The sequence below is a fragment of the Mustela putorius genome, unplaced genomic scaffold, assembly GCF_011764305.1.
Source record: "Mustela putorius furo isolate JIRA1106 unplaced genomic scaffold, ASM1176430v1.1 tig00003845_pilon_pilon_pilon, whole genome shotgun sequence".
Taxonomy (NCBI): domain Eukaryota; kingdom Metazoa; phylum Chordata; class Mammalia; order Carnivora; family Mustelidae; genus Mustela; species Mustela putorius.
This window is the reverse complement of record NW_025421998.1, coordinates 44267720-44284550: the sequence shown is the minus strand read 5'-3', so window position 1 is coordinate 44284550 and position 16831 is coordinate 44267720. Positions and strand designations below refer to the sequence as shown.

The following is a 16831-nucleotide window of genomic DNA, read 5'->3' as shown; positions in this document are numbered from 1 at the left end:
CAATGTGGAATATACACATTGTCCAAAGGTAGCTGATTTTAAGACAATTGTAACCAAACATCTATAGTTCGGTATGTTAGAAGGTTTTGTGCATTTCACATTTTTGAGGTTATCATTATATAGCTCGCATTGCCATGCTTTGATATCAGTGATAAGGTGGAGCCTATTTCTTTCTTTTTCTTCTTTTTTTGGGGGGGGGCAGCAAAACCTATTTCACACAATGAGAGCATATACTCTGAGTAAATTTGATGTTGCTCCCTTCAATCCATTCTCTCTAAAGCAAGGTGTGAATGACTACATTAATGAGTTAGCATAGCTTCAAGGGTGTTGAGTTTACATATTTCTAAACTATACAAAATTGTATATTATACAATTTCTATCTGTATATTGTAAATATTTTGTTGCCAATTACATGTGTAACAGAATGTAACACAAATCTCAAGGTTGCTTTTGTTATCTTGGGGACGTGGGGAGTGGAGTTAAATATTGTTTTGTAGGGTCACCTGGGTGGCTCAGTGGGTTAAAGCCTCTGCTTTTGCCTCAGGTCATGGTTTCAGGGTCCTGGGATCGAGCCCCACATTGGGCTCTCTGTTCAGCGGGGAGCCTGCTTCCCCCTCTCTCTCTGCCTGCCTCTCTGCCTACTTGTAATCTCTGTCTCTCAAATAAATAAATAAAATCTCTTAAAAAATATTTTTTTGTAGAGTGGCAGTACAACAGAGCAAATTCCTTTAATTTGGATATATAGTAATGCTGTTGGTGCAACATCTTGTTGTGTCGCAGTGGAAGTTCTAACAAATTTTATAAGCTTGAAAGGGAAATACTGACTTTGAAGTTTATAATCTTCAAGAATACTTTTCTCTAAAAAAGTTAGTTTGGGCATATCAATATTTGAATGTGATATTATTCAAAAATTAGGGACTTTTCATTATGGCGACATGAATTCCCTATCTGGATTGTTCACATTTAGCTAATACAACTTTTCTTTTTTGGAATGTTTACCTGTCCTATAACACAGTAGAAATGTTTGGGACATTTAGGGATTTATATTTTTCTCTAGTCTTAAGAGATTGAGCCTACTATATAGTACAACAAACTATTCATATCTAACACAATGTGAAAATCAACAGAGATCATATGTGTAAGTACACTGTATACTGTACAAATAAACTATAGCAATAAAATAAAGTACAGCAATAAAATGAAATATAACATTAAAATCTGGGGGCGCAATATTGAAGCAGTTCGTATTTCCATGTTTCAATGGTAGTGAGTACCTCAAAGTAATAGTTTTGTGTATTCTTGCTAAAATTACCTGACTATGGAGAAAATAAAATGTTCAGTAGTTTGCCTTTAAACATACTAAAAAAAATTCCTAATGAGCTTGTGTGTGTGTGTATATATTTAAATATATAAATATATATATTTATATATATATATAAAGAGAATGAAATTTTTATCAAATCTTATGGATAATGTTTATATCTCTGTACTTGAAGATACTTCTCAGCCTAACCCACTGAGCCATCCAGGTGCCCGAAGATACTTCCCAGCCTAAAAGCAATGGAAGAAACATAAGATTGTGTTAGTGAAAAGCTTGCATACTAAAAATACAGAAAACATTGTAAATAAACAAATATGAAAGAGAACAGTTCTACATTTTTAAAGGGCATAGAAGATGTTAATGTCATCAACAAAATGTATCAAGATCAAAAGTAAAGTCCACAATACCACTGCAAAATAAACTAATTGGATGAGTTAAAGAGGAAAAAATTATGCTTAAGGTCATATGTAATAAGAATTCAATTAAAACAACAACAGATTTGTATTTGTTAAAGTACCACAAAAATAGTAACAGTGCTGATAAGGGTGTTGTGATAGGATTTAGATTTCTGCACGTTTCTCTGAAAAATCAATTGGGCAACATGTATTTAAAAACCTTAAAATTCTCAGTACCTTTGACCCAGTTATCCAATTTAATGGAGTCTAGCCTAAAGAAACCATCACTGATGAATGCAGACTTAAAAATATTAAGTCACATAAAAATGAAAGTCTTTTTGTGGGAGGAAAAAGCACTTCACAACTTTATCACGAATACTCATCATAATATTGATAACTTATTCTGTGTTTCACGTAGAGTTACAAGATGATGAAAGTTAATGACGTGGTTTATACTGTATTTTACAAATGAAGGAAACCAGGATCCAAAGAGGCAAGTAATTTTCTTGAGAGAGATCAAACATGATAGGGGCTGAATATAGATTACTATATTTGGCAACTGTAAAATCAGCTGTCCTATCGCTGATTCCTCATTCATTGTCTCATCAGATTTAGAGAGCTTGTTCTAATTTTGTACATTTAATTTTATATTCTTATATAATTTCTTATTAAAATTTAATTACTTATTGAAGATGAAAGCTCAGCTTGACTTCACACTGATCTCTTCTTATCCACCAAACTGACTTGTCATTTGAGAGTTATATTTTAAATTAAAATTAAATGAAATTAAATTAAAACTCAAGTCAAAGAAGCTATGAGCTCTCTTTTTGTTTTCCTTTAAAAAGGAAATTTTCACCTTTTTTAGGTCAGCAAATTCTTAAAAAAATTAAACTGGTTCTGTGTTCATAATCTATATACAAAGGGGTCTCCTAGGCAGAAAGCATATTTATAATTAAATAGTATGATATTGAATGGCACAGTATGCCAGGAATTTGGATTACCAATCTATGAAACTATTTGAAGACACTTAAGTCCATGTGTTTACTGTTATCCACAATGAAAAGTCTTTGAAATGACCAAATGAGTACAAAATAAGCAGAATTGTATTTCTGTGCCGAAAAAGGGGAAGGATATCAATTGTCCAAAAGCTGTGAGATCTTTCTGGAAACCACAGGACTCAGATGATTAGATTTAAAGGACACTATCTTTAGAGTTTAAAGAGTCAAAGGATGGAACCTCTGAGGAAATAAGTATGTAAGATTCGCCCAGTTGAAGTCCAAATGTGGAAAAACTGTAGACTGTAGACTTCCCTGTATCAGGAACAAGAAACACTCATTAATTGCTGGTGAGAAGGTAAATAGATACATTTGGTAGGCACTTCTGCAATAATAGGTGTATCAAAAACTTGCACATTTGCAAAACTGACTGAATTGCCTGACTGGTACCTGATTACAACAATAGATGTTTACCATAACATTCTTTATAGCATTTGAAACAATTGGAAAAAAGTTCTAAATTTCCACAAATAGAATATGTTAGATAAATCACAGTACACTGTGCAACCATAGTGTAAGTGTGTAAATATGAGAAACAAGCAAGATTAATTAGTAGGTTCAGTCTGTGTGTGTGTGTGTGCGTGTGTGTGTATCTGAGACCTCCCTCACATCTATTGAAATGGAATTATTTATATAACATATAGTGAAGTAAAAGCACAGAATATAAAATAACATAGCAAGAGCCCAGTTTATTTAAATAGGTCTTTAATTGCCTAGTAAGATAGTAGCAAATACGTGACTAGTTACCTCTACTTCATGGAATTTATGAGAAATTATCTTTACTATTAGCAGTAATTTCTAAGTTTTTCTATATCAATCTGCTTGAGTAAGAACAAATAGAATTTTTAAGAATTCTGTGAATTATGAACATCCATGACCTTGAATCCAGTATGTTACTAAGCTGGGCGTGCATTTCTTGATCTTGGTAAACTAGGGCATGCTGTTCCATCACCAAATCCGGAAGGGAAAATACACTATCTCATTTGAAGGATGCAAACATATTTAGTCAAACAAGAAACTGCCTCATTTGAGAGTTTTATAGCAACAAGGGCAGAAAGTAGTTTGCATAATTTTCTCATGCTCCTTTTATAATGTTTATCTTTTATAAGGCTCTTTGGAGCAATTGCTCAACCACCTGTCAATAATGTGTCCTTTTATAGACTCAACCTTTATTGCTCTCATGCCCTTGATATATAGTAGTTTTAGAAGTAGTATTGAATATGGGGGGCCAAACACTGACTTTAACTTTAAAAGGCCTTTTTTTGCAGACTAAAATAGAGGGGTTTGAATGACATGAAGAAAATAAACATGTCATAAAATCCTGCTTAGGGACACCTGGGTAACTCAGCGGGTTAAGCATCAGATTCTTGATTTTGGCACATGCCATGATCTGACGGTCCTGAGGTTGAGCCCCATTTTCACTTCACCCTCAATGAGGAGTCTGCTTCTCTCCTCTACCCCTCCCCCTGCTGGTGGAGGACACTCTCTTTGTCTCTCTCTCTCTCTCTCTCTCTCTCAAATAAATATTTTTTAAAAAAGATTTTGGTTTTTTGACAGACAGTGGGAGAGAAAGAGAGAGCACAAGAGTGGGGAGGGTCTGAGGGAGAAGCAAATTGTCCGCTGAGTGGGTGCCTGATGCAGGATTCCATCCTGGGACTCCGGGATCATGATCTGAGCCAAAGATAGACGCTTAACCTAGTGAACCACACATGCACCCTTAAAAGAAGTGAATGTTTTTTAAAATGTGAAGTAAAATAAAATCCTAGGGCACCTGGGTGGCTCAGTTGGTTAAGCATCTGCCTTTGGATCAGGTCATGATCCCGGGGTTCCAAGATGGAGTCATGCCTTGTGCTCCCTACTCAGCGGGGAGCCTGCTTCTCCCTCTGCCTGTGGCTCCCCCTGCTTGTGCTCTCTCTCTTGCACTCCCTCTCTCTGTCAAATAAATAAATAAAATCTTTAAAAATAAAACCTACTTAGCAGGAATAAAAATAAATTCATTGTTTTATCAACATTTTTGGAAAGTTAGTTAACAATTTTATTTAAAGCACTATCCTATGAAAAACTAAGCCAAGTAACATTCATTTAAATTTGTTTTTACAGAACATAATTCTGCATCAGTTTCAAGTGAAAATATTTGTATTGTGAGTCTATCAATTACATAAATATTTTGAGCATGCAAACAGTTGCTTTAACTTTTTTTTAGTGGAATACGATATCTAGTATTTCTCAATTTACATAAAATCTCTCAAGCTAAGTGTTCTACATATATTTATTGACCTACATCCTAGCAGTGTTTTGCATGATACTGAACACAAATCCTACAAATCTGTATGCAGGAATGCATTTCCATTCATAAAGAGATATTATCTAAGACCTTAAGTAGAAAGCTACCCATCCTTTGTTTTGTGCAATTATGTTCCAAGTTCCCTTTATATAATCATGAGCAAGAACAATAAACGAAGTAAGAGAAATTCTTTTCTTGTTAAAAAGCAAACATCCTTACACACACACACACACACACACACACACAAAACACCTTTCCAACACCACCCCTTCCCACTCCTAGTAATTTGAGATGCGGAGCTAAAATTTAACACTCATGCCAAGGCATAAGAGTTAAATATCACATTCTCCTATTGTGCTTGGGAGAGGACTTCATAGTTTGCTTGATACAGTTTGCACACTGTGCTTTCGAATCAAACGTTGAAACATTTGTTTTCTTTGAAACATGGTAGCTAATTGGGCTAACAATTCTTAGCTATCAAGAGCAGTTTTAGATGTATCCCCTTTGTGTTCAGTGGGTGATTATTTTAAGAATGCTCAGAGGACGGAAGTAGACAGCCCTTCATCAGGTGTACAATGGTAAAGATCTGCTTTATTTTTTTCAAGAGGTCTGTTAATTGGACACACATGCAATACCCAAGGTGCAGTGAAAAGATAAGACAGCAGTTAAAGTCTGCAAAGTGAGGGTTTTTTTAGGTTCAATTGTGATTATATTGCCACCTCTACTTTCACTGGTGCCTTCATGCATTTTATTTTGCCTTACCTAGTGAGTATTTTTGTCAATCTCCATGGAATTTTCTTGGGATGTCTTATCTTCTGGTTCTCATTGTAAATATACTTGAAATAAAATAACTACTGTGTTATCTATGAATAGCTGGTTAATAGGGAATCTATGATAATATTTTTGGAATGGAATGGAATTGTATTTGTTCTTAGAATGTATGTTTTTACCAGTTGTCTAAACTTTAGAAATGTATGCTCATTGTTATTGTATATGAAATAGTATAGGAGTTTTCTTGAACTCAGTTTCTTTTTCTACTGGCATTGATATCAATTATCTAATGTTTTGAATATTAAGATCTAGAAATTAAATTTTCTCTTTTCTGAGCAGAATAGTTGTGAGGGGCGCCTGGGTGGCTCAGTGGGTTAAGCCTCGGCCTTCGGCTCAGGTCATGATCTCAGGGTCCTGGGATCGAGCCCTGCATTGGGCTCTCTGCTCGGCAGAGAGCCTGCTTTCCCCTTTCTCTCTGCCTGCTTCTCTGCCTGCTTGTGATCTGTCTGTCAAATAAATAAGTAAAATCTTTAAAAAAAGAATAGATGGTGAAATTCGTTCAAAAGCCAGCCATGAAAATTAAGACAGGATCAAACAGGTAGCAGAAGACAGGCAAAGTTCTGTACATCAGGGGCCAGAAAGTCAGTCTAATATGATAGGCAAACAGTTATTCAATCAGTTAGTTGAAATTGTGAAAACTATAATGTGAGAAACAAAAGGATATTCTGAAAATGTATAAAATGGGACATTTCCCTAATTTGGTGTTGGCAAACCATGGGTTTTCAAGTAACTATCATAACTTTTTTTTTTTAATAAACTTAGATATAAGCCCGGAGTTTGGGCTAAAGTTTGGTTTATAAGAGCTTAATATCTTTATCACTTCTTTTCTAAGGTAATTTCCAAACTTAATAGTTATGTAGTGTTAAGTTCCTCAAAGTTGTGGGGGATTGGTTTTGGTATGTGTCTTTTCCTTACTCAGCAATAACAGGCAGACTTGAAATAATTTGACACTTTGTTTCTAAGATTTCTGTAATAAAATATTAGTTTTCATCAATTAGTTAAAATATACACATTTACAGTAGTACCTAAATCTGTATAAAAAGTCCAATAAAATATTTTAAGTGCCAAATTTATAACTGTTGTAATTTTTTGTTGTTTTTAGTTTGAGGATAAAACCCCAGCTTCATGTATCATTGATATTAGCCATTCTGACAGGTGTGAGATGATATCTCATTGTAGTTTTGATTTGCCTTTCCCTGATGCTGAATGATGTTGAGCATCTTTTCATGTGTCTGTTGGCCAACTGGATGTCTTCTTTGGAGAAAATTGTGTTCATTTCTTTGGCCCATTTTTTTGACTGGATTATTCATTTTTGGGGTGTTGAGTTTTTTAAGTTCTTTATATATTTTGGATACTAGCCCTTTATAAGGTATGTCATTTGCATAACTCTTCTCCCATTTTGTAGGTTACCTTTTACTTTTGGTAATTATTTCCTTTGCTGTGCAGAAGCTTTTTATCTTGATGAACTCCTAGTAGTTTATCTTTGTTTTCCTTTCCTTTGCCTCATGAGACCTCTCTAGTAATAAGTTGCTATGGCCATTGTCAAAGAAGTTACTCTCTGTGTTCTCCTCTAGGGCTTTTATGGTTTCAAGTCTCACATTTAGGTCTCAATCCTTTTTGAGTTTATTTTTGTGTGTGGTGTAAGAAAATGGTGCAGTTTCATTTTTTTGTCTGGTTTTCCCAACACTGTTTGTCAAAGACTGGTTCTCCACCCTCCCCTGCCCCCCATTGGATATTTTTCCCTACTTTGTCAAAGATTAACTGACCATATAATTGTGGGTTCATTTCTAAGCTTTCTGTTCTGTTCCAGTGATCTATGTGTATGTACCATGTTGTTTTTTATCACTACAGCTGTGGAATATAACTTGAAGTCTGGAATTGTGATGCCTCCAACTTTGCTTTGCTTTTTCAACTTTGCTTTGCTTTGTTATTTACGGTCTTTTGTGGTTCCATACAAATTTTAGGATTATTTGCTCTAGTTCTGTGAAGAATGCTGGCAGTATTTTGATGAGGATTATATTAAATATGCAGATTGTTTTGGGTAGTAAAGACATTTTAACAATATTTGTTCTTCAAGGCCATGTGTATGGAATGCCTTTTCATTTCTTTCTGTCATCTTCAATTTCTTTCATCAATGTTTTACACTTTTCAGAATACAGGTCTTTCACCTATTTGGTTAGGTTGATGCCTAGGTATCTTGTGTTTTTTGGTACAATTGTAAATGGATTGATTCCTTAATTTCTTTTTCTGCTGCTTCTATACATTATTGATGTATAGAAATTTCTATATGTTGATTCATATCCTGCAACTTTACTGAGTTCATGTATCAGTTCTAGTGGTTTTTTGGTGGAGTCTTTTGGGTTTTCTCTATGGGGTATTCTGTCATTTGCAGATAGGGAATGTTTGATGTCTTCCTTGCTGGTTTGGATGACTTTCATTTCTTTTTGTTGTTTGACTGCTGTGGCTACGACTTCCAGAGCTATGTTAAGTAGCAGTGGTGAGAGTGGACATCACTGTCTTGTTCCTGACTGTAGAGAAAAGGCTCTCAGTTTTTCCCCATTGAGGGTGACACTAGCTATGTTATTTCCTATATGACCTTTATTTTGTTGAGGTATGTTCCCTCTAAACTTACTTCAAAAATGTGGAGTAAGGGGAGCTCTCTTGCACTGTTGGTGGGAATGCCACTCTGGAAAACAGTGTATAGGTTCCTCAAGAAGTTGAAAATAGAACTGCACTGCAAAGCGGCAATGGAACTACTAGATATTTGCCCAACAAATACAAAAATACCAATGTGAAGGGATACATGAACCCCAGTGTTTATAGCAGCATTATCTACAGTAGCCAGTTTATGCCAAGAGCCCAAATGGCCATTGTCTGATGAATGGGTGAAGATGTGGTGTATATCTACAATGTAATATTATTTAGCCATAAAAAAGAATGAAACTTGCCATTGGCAGCAACATGGATGGAGCTAGAGAATATTATGCTAAGTGAAATAAGTCAGAAAAGGACAAATACTGTATTATTTCATTCATATGTGGAATTAAGAAACAAAACAAATGAGCATAAGGAAAAGGAGAGAGAGAGAGAGAGAGGCAAACCAAGAAACAGATTCTTAACTCTAGAGAACAAACTGATGCTTACCACAAAGGGGGTCGATGGGGGGGGATGGGTTAAACAGGTGATAAGGATTAAGGAGTGTACTTGTTGTGATGATCACCAAGTATTATATGTAAGTATTGAATCACTAAACTGCACTCCTGAAACTAATATTACACTCTATATTAACTAAATGGAATTTAAATAAAAACTTTAAAAAGCCTAGTTTCTTAATAGTCCTAATCTGATTCATTAGTCAGCTCTCATAATTAGTATCAAATACTGGAAAAACAATAAAATATTAAGGAATTCTCCTGAATTGCATCTGGGATTTAGACTCTGAAAGACACTTGTATTTTGAAATTTAGACCTAATGGCATTTAGCTTGCTGCTAACTTGATGATCCAATATAAATGTACCTTTATATTCTGTGCCTAGAGTGGGAAATGAAGATTGTGGTTTTGTTTAAGCACAGTAGCCATGGGCTACAGAGTACTTAAGACTCTGCTGTCCTAAGTCCGGAGACTCGTATGTGCACAGTCTCCATGCCCAGGGGGCCACTCCGTTAGCCTGCTGCTGACATGGATTCGATGCTTACAAGGCGGGGGTCCTGTGTTTTCACTGCTGCTGATTTCTGGTGTCCTTTATGAGCAAGGGTTCTCTATTTAAAATTAATTAAGAAAAGACCCAAAAGGACCCAAAATGAACTTGTCCCAGTGGTTACCTTATATAGACTCTCTGACACACTTCTCCTTTTGCAAAAATACTGAGTGCACATCATTACTTTCCGACACTCGTGTGCAGAGACCTACTTTATAACACTTCAGGGAAGTTAATGTACTAGATCTTGAGATGCCTTTCTGGAAAGTGAAATAACTTATGGCTTTCTTCCAATGGCACTGTTGACTCTTGTCTCATTTTTCAGGACCGTGGGGCCGGTGCATGGGAGATGAATGTGGGCCAGGAGGCATTCAGACCCGGGCCGTGTGGTGTGCTCACGTGGAAGGCTGGACGACGTTACATACTAACTGTAAGCCGGCCGAGAGACCCAGTAACCAGCAGATCTGTTTCAAAGTATGTGACTGGCACAAAGAGTTGTATGACTGGAGCCTGGGACCCTGGAATCAGTGTCAGCCCGTGATTTCCAAAAGCCTAGAGAAACCCCTTGAGTGCATTAAGGGGGAGGAAGGCATTCAGGTGAGAGAGATAATGTGCATCCAGAAAGAGAAGGACATCCCTGCAGAGGATATCATTTGTGAGTACTTCGAGCCCAAACCTCTCCTGGAACAGGCCTGCCTCATCCCCTGCCAGCAAGACTGCATCGTGTCAGAGTTTTCTGCCTGGTCTGAGTGCTCCAAGACGTGCGGCAGTGGGCTCCAGCACCGGACGCGTCACGTGGTAGCACCCCCCCAGTTTGGAGGTTCTGGCTGCCCAAACTTGACAGAGTTTCAGGTGTGCCAGTCCAGCCCCTGTGAAGAGGAAGAGAACATGTACAGCTTGCACGTGGGTCCCTGGAGCTCGTGCTCGATGCCCCACTCAAGACAAGTGAGACAAGCAAGGAGACGTGGAAAGAATAAAGAGCGGGAAAAGGACCGAGGCAAAGGAGTGAAGGATCCAGAAGCCCGTGAACTTATTAAGAAAAAGAGAAACAGAAATAGACAGAACCGGCAAGAGAACAAATACTGGGACATCCAGATTGGATATCAGACCAGAGAGGTTATGTGTACTAACAAGACGGGGAAAGCTGCTGATTTGAGGTAACGTTTTATAGCCATTTAACTGGGGTATCTCTCTGTAAAGGCGTGGGCTACAGAGTACTTAAGACTCTGCTGTCCTAATTCTGGAGACTCATATGTGCATAATCTAGAATGAGCTACCCCCAAGTGTAACGTGATCTACTTTAAGACACTTAAGCTTTCGTGGGTTTCCTGACCTCGTTTCTGTTCTGCTCCTGGTTAGACATTGTACTCCTAGAGTTCATTTAAATGTTCCTGTCAAAGATCTATAGCATGAGCTCTTCTCCACGAGATGGTACTACTTCTTTAGGTCAGTCGTGCTGTTTCCACCTACAATGGGGGAAAAAGAAAACCTACTTAGAAGCTAGAGTTTCCACCTACAATGGGGGAAAAAGAATCCCTACTTAGAAGCTAGGGATTTTGATGTCAGATACTTATTTTAGTGAGAATGAAGCACATCTCCAAGTTTATAGCATTTTCAACGTTACCCTATAAACAAAATCTAAACAACAACCCAGGGAGCTATACCTAAGAATAATTCTCTTTCACGTTTTTATAAAATGGAATAAATCTCCCTAGAGGAAAAAAAAGGAGGGGGGGGGAACCAGAAGAAACTAAGGTAAGTAGACATTATTTAATCATGAGTAGTCTGGTTTAGAAAACATGTAATTAATTGGCTGCATGTTCTACACAGAAATTATTTGTCAAGTGATCTCTGGGTAAATAATGACTATATTATGAAAGACTTTCTCATGTGTGATTTACTTGTTGTGAAAATATTCAGTGAGGATTATTCATTGAGGATTATCTAAAGGATATGATGTTCTCTGGATATTCTAAATTTTGCTCTTGGATAAGCCAGACCATCTGGGAGTGTCTTATCTGGATCATTTGCATAATTGGTTTTTCTGAACTATTTATGCAGTTACGATTTGGACTGAACTGAGTGAAATTATGGTAACATCACTCAGAATTTTATATCATCTTTATTGTAGAAATGACATTGAAAGTGTCATCTACTCCATCACACAGTCTGTTCTCTTGATTAAAAACACATAAGATAAATTTCACTGAAGGCCCAACCCGTGTGCTGCTGGTGAGCAGCTGGATTGCTTTCCTTATGGGCCTGGAAATGTTGAAACAGATCACATGTGCCTGTTTGGTTTGGCTCCTGGGAGCATGACTAGACTGTGTGGCAAGTAGGTTGCTTACTAACATACCCCACTGCTTCATCTTTTTTGCACCATGATTTTCCTTCACTCATTCTTGCCTAGTGATTTTGCCATCTGATTTTGAAAGCTCGTTGAAAGCCTTTTTAGTGAAGAATATAGTTTAAAGAAATAAGTAAACAAATAAACAATTGATTGGTCTAGACAATAATTTCTCTCAGCATAGTGTTGCTCCGGTCACCATTTTTAGGTTATGTGCTAGTCCCTCCTCTCTTTGTACTTACACAGTTGTATTTTCTCTCAGCCACACAATAATCTGCTTTTTCTTCACGTAGTAACATCAGTCCAACTCTTTTCTTGGTCTCATTGTTGGTTACTTGATCTCCTGCCTTCACCCTCCAGGTTCCCTACAACTCCTTAAGCTTTCATGTCTGTGTGTATGTTCACCGTGATTGTGTATCATGTGTGTTTTCATTTCAATTCCTGTTTTATTCTTTTCTGACTATCCTCATCCTGGTGATTTCCTCATCTCTTTTCCTCAAGTATTATGATTATATTAGTTACTTGGCTCCCACCAAGTAATTAAAGGAGCCTCCAAGGCAACTTGAGTTGTTTCCTGTTGTCACTGAGTTAACATGCTGTAGACATTTAATTTAATGTTGACCACTCAATTAAAAGTGTAATTAGGATAGTACCTACCACTGCATAGAGCCATAGAGCCTAATATTCCCATTTGGTTGTTTGAAATAAGCAAACACATTTAAAGATTTGTAGATCTTCTGTCACGTGCTTATATTCTATTCAAAATAAACCTAATATAACTTATTAGAGTATAGATTAAAATTTAAGTTGGTTGCTAATATTTCTTGCATTTAAGAATTATATATAATAATATATATGGATAAATACATATGATTAAGACAGTTAAAGGCTTAGTGAAGAGAGGTAAGAATCAGGTATTTTGACATAGGTGTTGCTCAAACATTGTACCATGTCAGTGAAGCTAGTGAAATAAAGAGTAAATGGTTAACACCAGCAAAGAAGAGAGCCACAGATCACAGACTTGATGATCAAATTTAGTCTTTCCCCTTATATCAGATTTAGAAGCAATTTTGTCATGTCAGTGGGTAAAAAAAAAAAAAAATCATTTAATAGGGCTAAAAACATCTGTTAGAGTGACTGAATCAATTTAGCTAAATAAACCTAAGAATCTTAGAGAAGCAGTTCACAGGCAAATAAATATAACTGTTGCAGAATTACTGCGAGAACTTCCAAGTTTCAGATGATAGATCTGGCCTGCTTTTTTGCTTTCGAACAGACTGAAATCAATAATAATGAAAAACACAAATGAAAAGTCTGTTCTTTCTTGACAATAGGAAATAGAGTCTCAAACCACAAATGACAGAGATTTAGAGAATGTGGTGAAATTAAACCTAACCGAAGGAAGAAACTTAGGAGGTTGTTATATCTTTGCAACTTCTGCAAATGCTCAAACTCTCTGAGTAGCCTGGACTTCGTGAGGGCCAAGGCAATGATGTCTCTTTGTATGGCATGGTCTGTGTTAAAAGAAAGGGATATTGAAGCATCTTTGAGTTGGAAAACAGATGGCATGATGGGCAAGATTGAACAAGAAACTCTCTATGCCATTACTGCCAAGAAATGGATTGATGGGTTGAGGGATTAAAATTTGATGACCAGCAGACGAGAATTCTTAATCCCTACATGTAACATGCCATGACACATAGGACTCTTCTATGAAGCTGTAAGTTTCAGCCAAACTTAGGTAGAATATTGCCCCAGGCCAAGAGTTGATATGAAAGCAATGACAAGCAGTTCTCCAAGAAACCAGAGATGGTAAAGGAAATATGGCATTTCTGAGCCAAAAACAGAAAGAAGAGCTAAGAAAATTGAATGATCTTAACTCATTAATCAAATGCGTGATTTGCCTGAGCTCCTAAAAGAAATGGGGAGGAATGAGAAACAAGAAAAAGAAATGAAATTACATTAGAAGCAATAAAATGTGGGGAAATATCTTGTGAAGAGGAGTCAGTGATACAGAGAACAATTTGAGAACATCCAAGTAAATCGTCATTTTTAAAAAAATGATGGATATGGAAACAAGCAAGGGAGATCATTATATGAAACTGATGTTCTTGAAGATAGGACCAGAAAAATTATAACAGAAAAGGCAAATAACAACAACCCCCCCAACAAACATGTAATAGAAGACTTTCCTGAAATTAATACTTTAACCCATAGATTGAAATGGCACATGGGTCATATTCTTCTAGAAGAGGTTGCAATCATGTCCTCATGGAAGAGATGGTGTAGAATAATTATTATAAGGAAAGACATAGAGACCTCAGACTGAAAACCAGAGCAATACTGAAACTGTGAAACTCTAAAAGCATTAGTGTTGTTGTCAAAAATTAGAGAGGACAACACATTAACTCCACTCTTGGCTAACGCTAATGTCTAAGTACTAGTTAATGTAATTGAAAGAGAAAGAAATGAAAATTGGAAAGCAGGTAGATAACTTAAGATTTTTTTCCCAATATTATAACTGTACACTGGAAAACTCAAGAGAATCAATTGAAAATAAAAACATTAAAATAACCCATGGGGGGGCAGTGGATGGACACAAAAATAATATCAAACAATCAAGATATTTCCTAGATGCTTAATAATTAGTTAAACATTAATGGTGGAAACAGAAGATTAAAATATTACACTTACAAAAGTTAAAAAGACCGTAGACCATAAGAGACCCTTAACCATAGGGAACAAACTGAGGGTTGCTGGAGAGGGATGGGGTAACTGGGTGATGGGCATTAAGGAGGGCACTTGATGTAATGAGCCCTGGGTGTTGTATGCAACTGATGAATCACTAAATTCTACCCCTGAAAGTAATAAAACACTATATGTTAACTAACTTGAATTTAAATAAAATTTTTAAAATACTTTTTAAAAAACTAAAAAAGACAAAGAAATCTATAAATACACCTAACTATAGAAGTTCTGCACAGAACACCAGACTTAGAAACATAAAAATGATGTATGTCTGTACCAGTTGTCCCAATATTGTTACTGTAAAATTTATAAGGGAAAAATAAGCATATCAGAAAGACCACAAAATTTTTGAAAAATAAAAATAGAAAGCACTAATGTCCCAAGATAAATGTATTTTATTCTATAAAAATAGTAATAACAAATTCATGTTCTTACATGAATAATCAGATCAAGCGAAATGGGGTCTAGAAATAAGATCTGCAAAATCCTATAAAATGTTGTTTATGGTGAAGGAACATTTCCAATTTGGAGGGAAATTAATTAATTTGCTTTTTCAGGGGGCAGTTGTTTTGCCATGTAAAGGAATGAGAAGATACAGATATATATATAACTATATCTGTATCTATATATCTATATCTATCTATCTATCTATCTATCTATCTCTAATTATATGCCTTTGACACTTGTTATACCAAAGCAAAGCCCTGGTGTATATTCATTACTTAAATTTTGTTTCTATAATATTAAAAGAAAAGGTAAAATTTTTAAAACCTTAAATAAGGACCCTTTAGGGTACAGAATGCAGAGATCATGTAGTAATTATATTTTGTTTGTAAATTTTGCTCAAGAAAAATATGAGTGAAGTTAAAACCCAAGTTAGCAAACTGAGAAAAAATATTTGGGCATATAATTGGCAAAGAGCTCATTTTCTTAATACATAAGCAGTCATAATATTGAGAAAAAGATCAAAATCTAATTGAAAATAAACAGAGGATCAAGAAAAATGAAAAGGTTAGTCACACTCTGGTAGAAAATATTTGTGATAAAGGACTGGCATTCAAAACAAAGAAAGAACTCTTAAAACTCAACAATAAGAAAACAACCTGATTAGAGCGATAAAGGACTGGAATCTAAATTATACAAGGACTGGTATCCAAAATATACTGAAAACTTAAAACTCAGTGATTAAAAAAAAAAAAAAAAGCCTGATTTTTAATTCCATCAAAGACCTTCACACCTCACCAAAGAGGATCTACAAATGGCAAATAAGCATATGAAAATATACTTTATATCATAGGTCATCAGGGAAATACACATTAAAACAACAGAGAGATACTATTACACACCTGTTAGAGTTACCAAAATCTAAAACACTGGCAACACTGAATTCTGGGGAGAATGAAACAGGAACGCTTGTTCATTGCTGGTGGGAAAGCAGAGTAAGAGGTTATAGCCGTTTTGTAAGCTAGCTTGGCAGTTTCTTACAACACTAAATGCACTGCTTACCATATGAGCAATTGTGCTCAGTGATATTTACCTAAAGGAACTGAAAACTTATATCCACACAAATATCTACACAGAGACGTTTACATAACAGCTTTATTCCTAATTGCCAAAACTTGAAGGCAACCAAGAGGTCCTTCAAAAGATGAATCAATAAACTGTAGCACATTCAGATAATGGAATATTATTCAGTGTTAAAAAAAAAAAAACAGTGACCTATCAAGCCATGGAAAAATATGGAAGAAATTAAATGCTAAGTGAAAGAAAAGGCTACATCCTGTATGATTCCAACTGTATGGCATTCTGGAAAAGGCAAAACCCTGGAGACAGTGAAAAGAATAGTAGCGTTGACAGGGCTTAGGTAGTGGGAGAGATGAACAGAGGGAACACAAAGGATTTTTTTTTAGGGCAATGAAACGACTCTGTATGTTATTGTGATAGATATATGCCCTTGTACTTTTGCTCAGAGCCATAGAATTTCAAATGCCAAGAGTTAACTGTGGTGTCAACTAAGGTCTCTGAGTAATAATGATGTATTAACGTGGGTCCCATCTAGCGAGTGATGTTGATGATCGGGAGGCTCTGAATATACAAAGGTAGGGGTTTTATAGGAACTCTCTGTACTTTGCCCTCAGTTTTGCTGTGAAC

The 16831-nt window shown here is 36.0% G+C and overlaps 1 protein-coding gene across 3 annotated transcripts in view; it reads left to right on the top strand.

The window, feature by feature from the left end:
- THSD7A (thrombospondin type 1 domain containing 7A) overlaps positions 1 to 16831 on the top strand; it is a 465278-nt gene that overhangs the window by 189886 nt on the left and 258561 nt on the right. For all 3 annotated transcript variants that reach the window (XM_004743431.3, XM_004743432.3, XM_004743430.3), the window contains exon 2: positions 9911 to 10742. In XM_004743431.3, coding sequence (XP_004743488.1) covers positions 9911 to 10742 — 832 coding nt within the window. The remainder of the gene's footprint in view (positions 1 to 9910; positions 10743 to 16831) is intronic.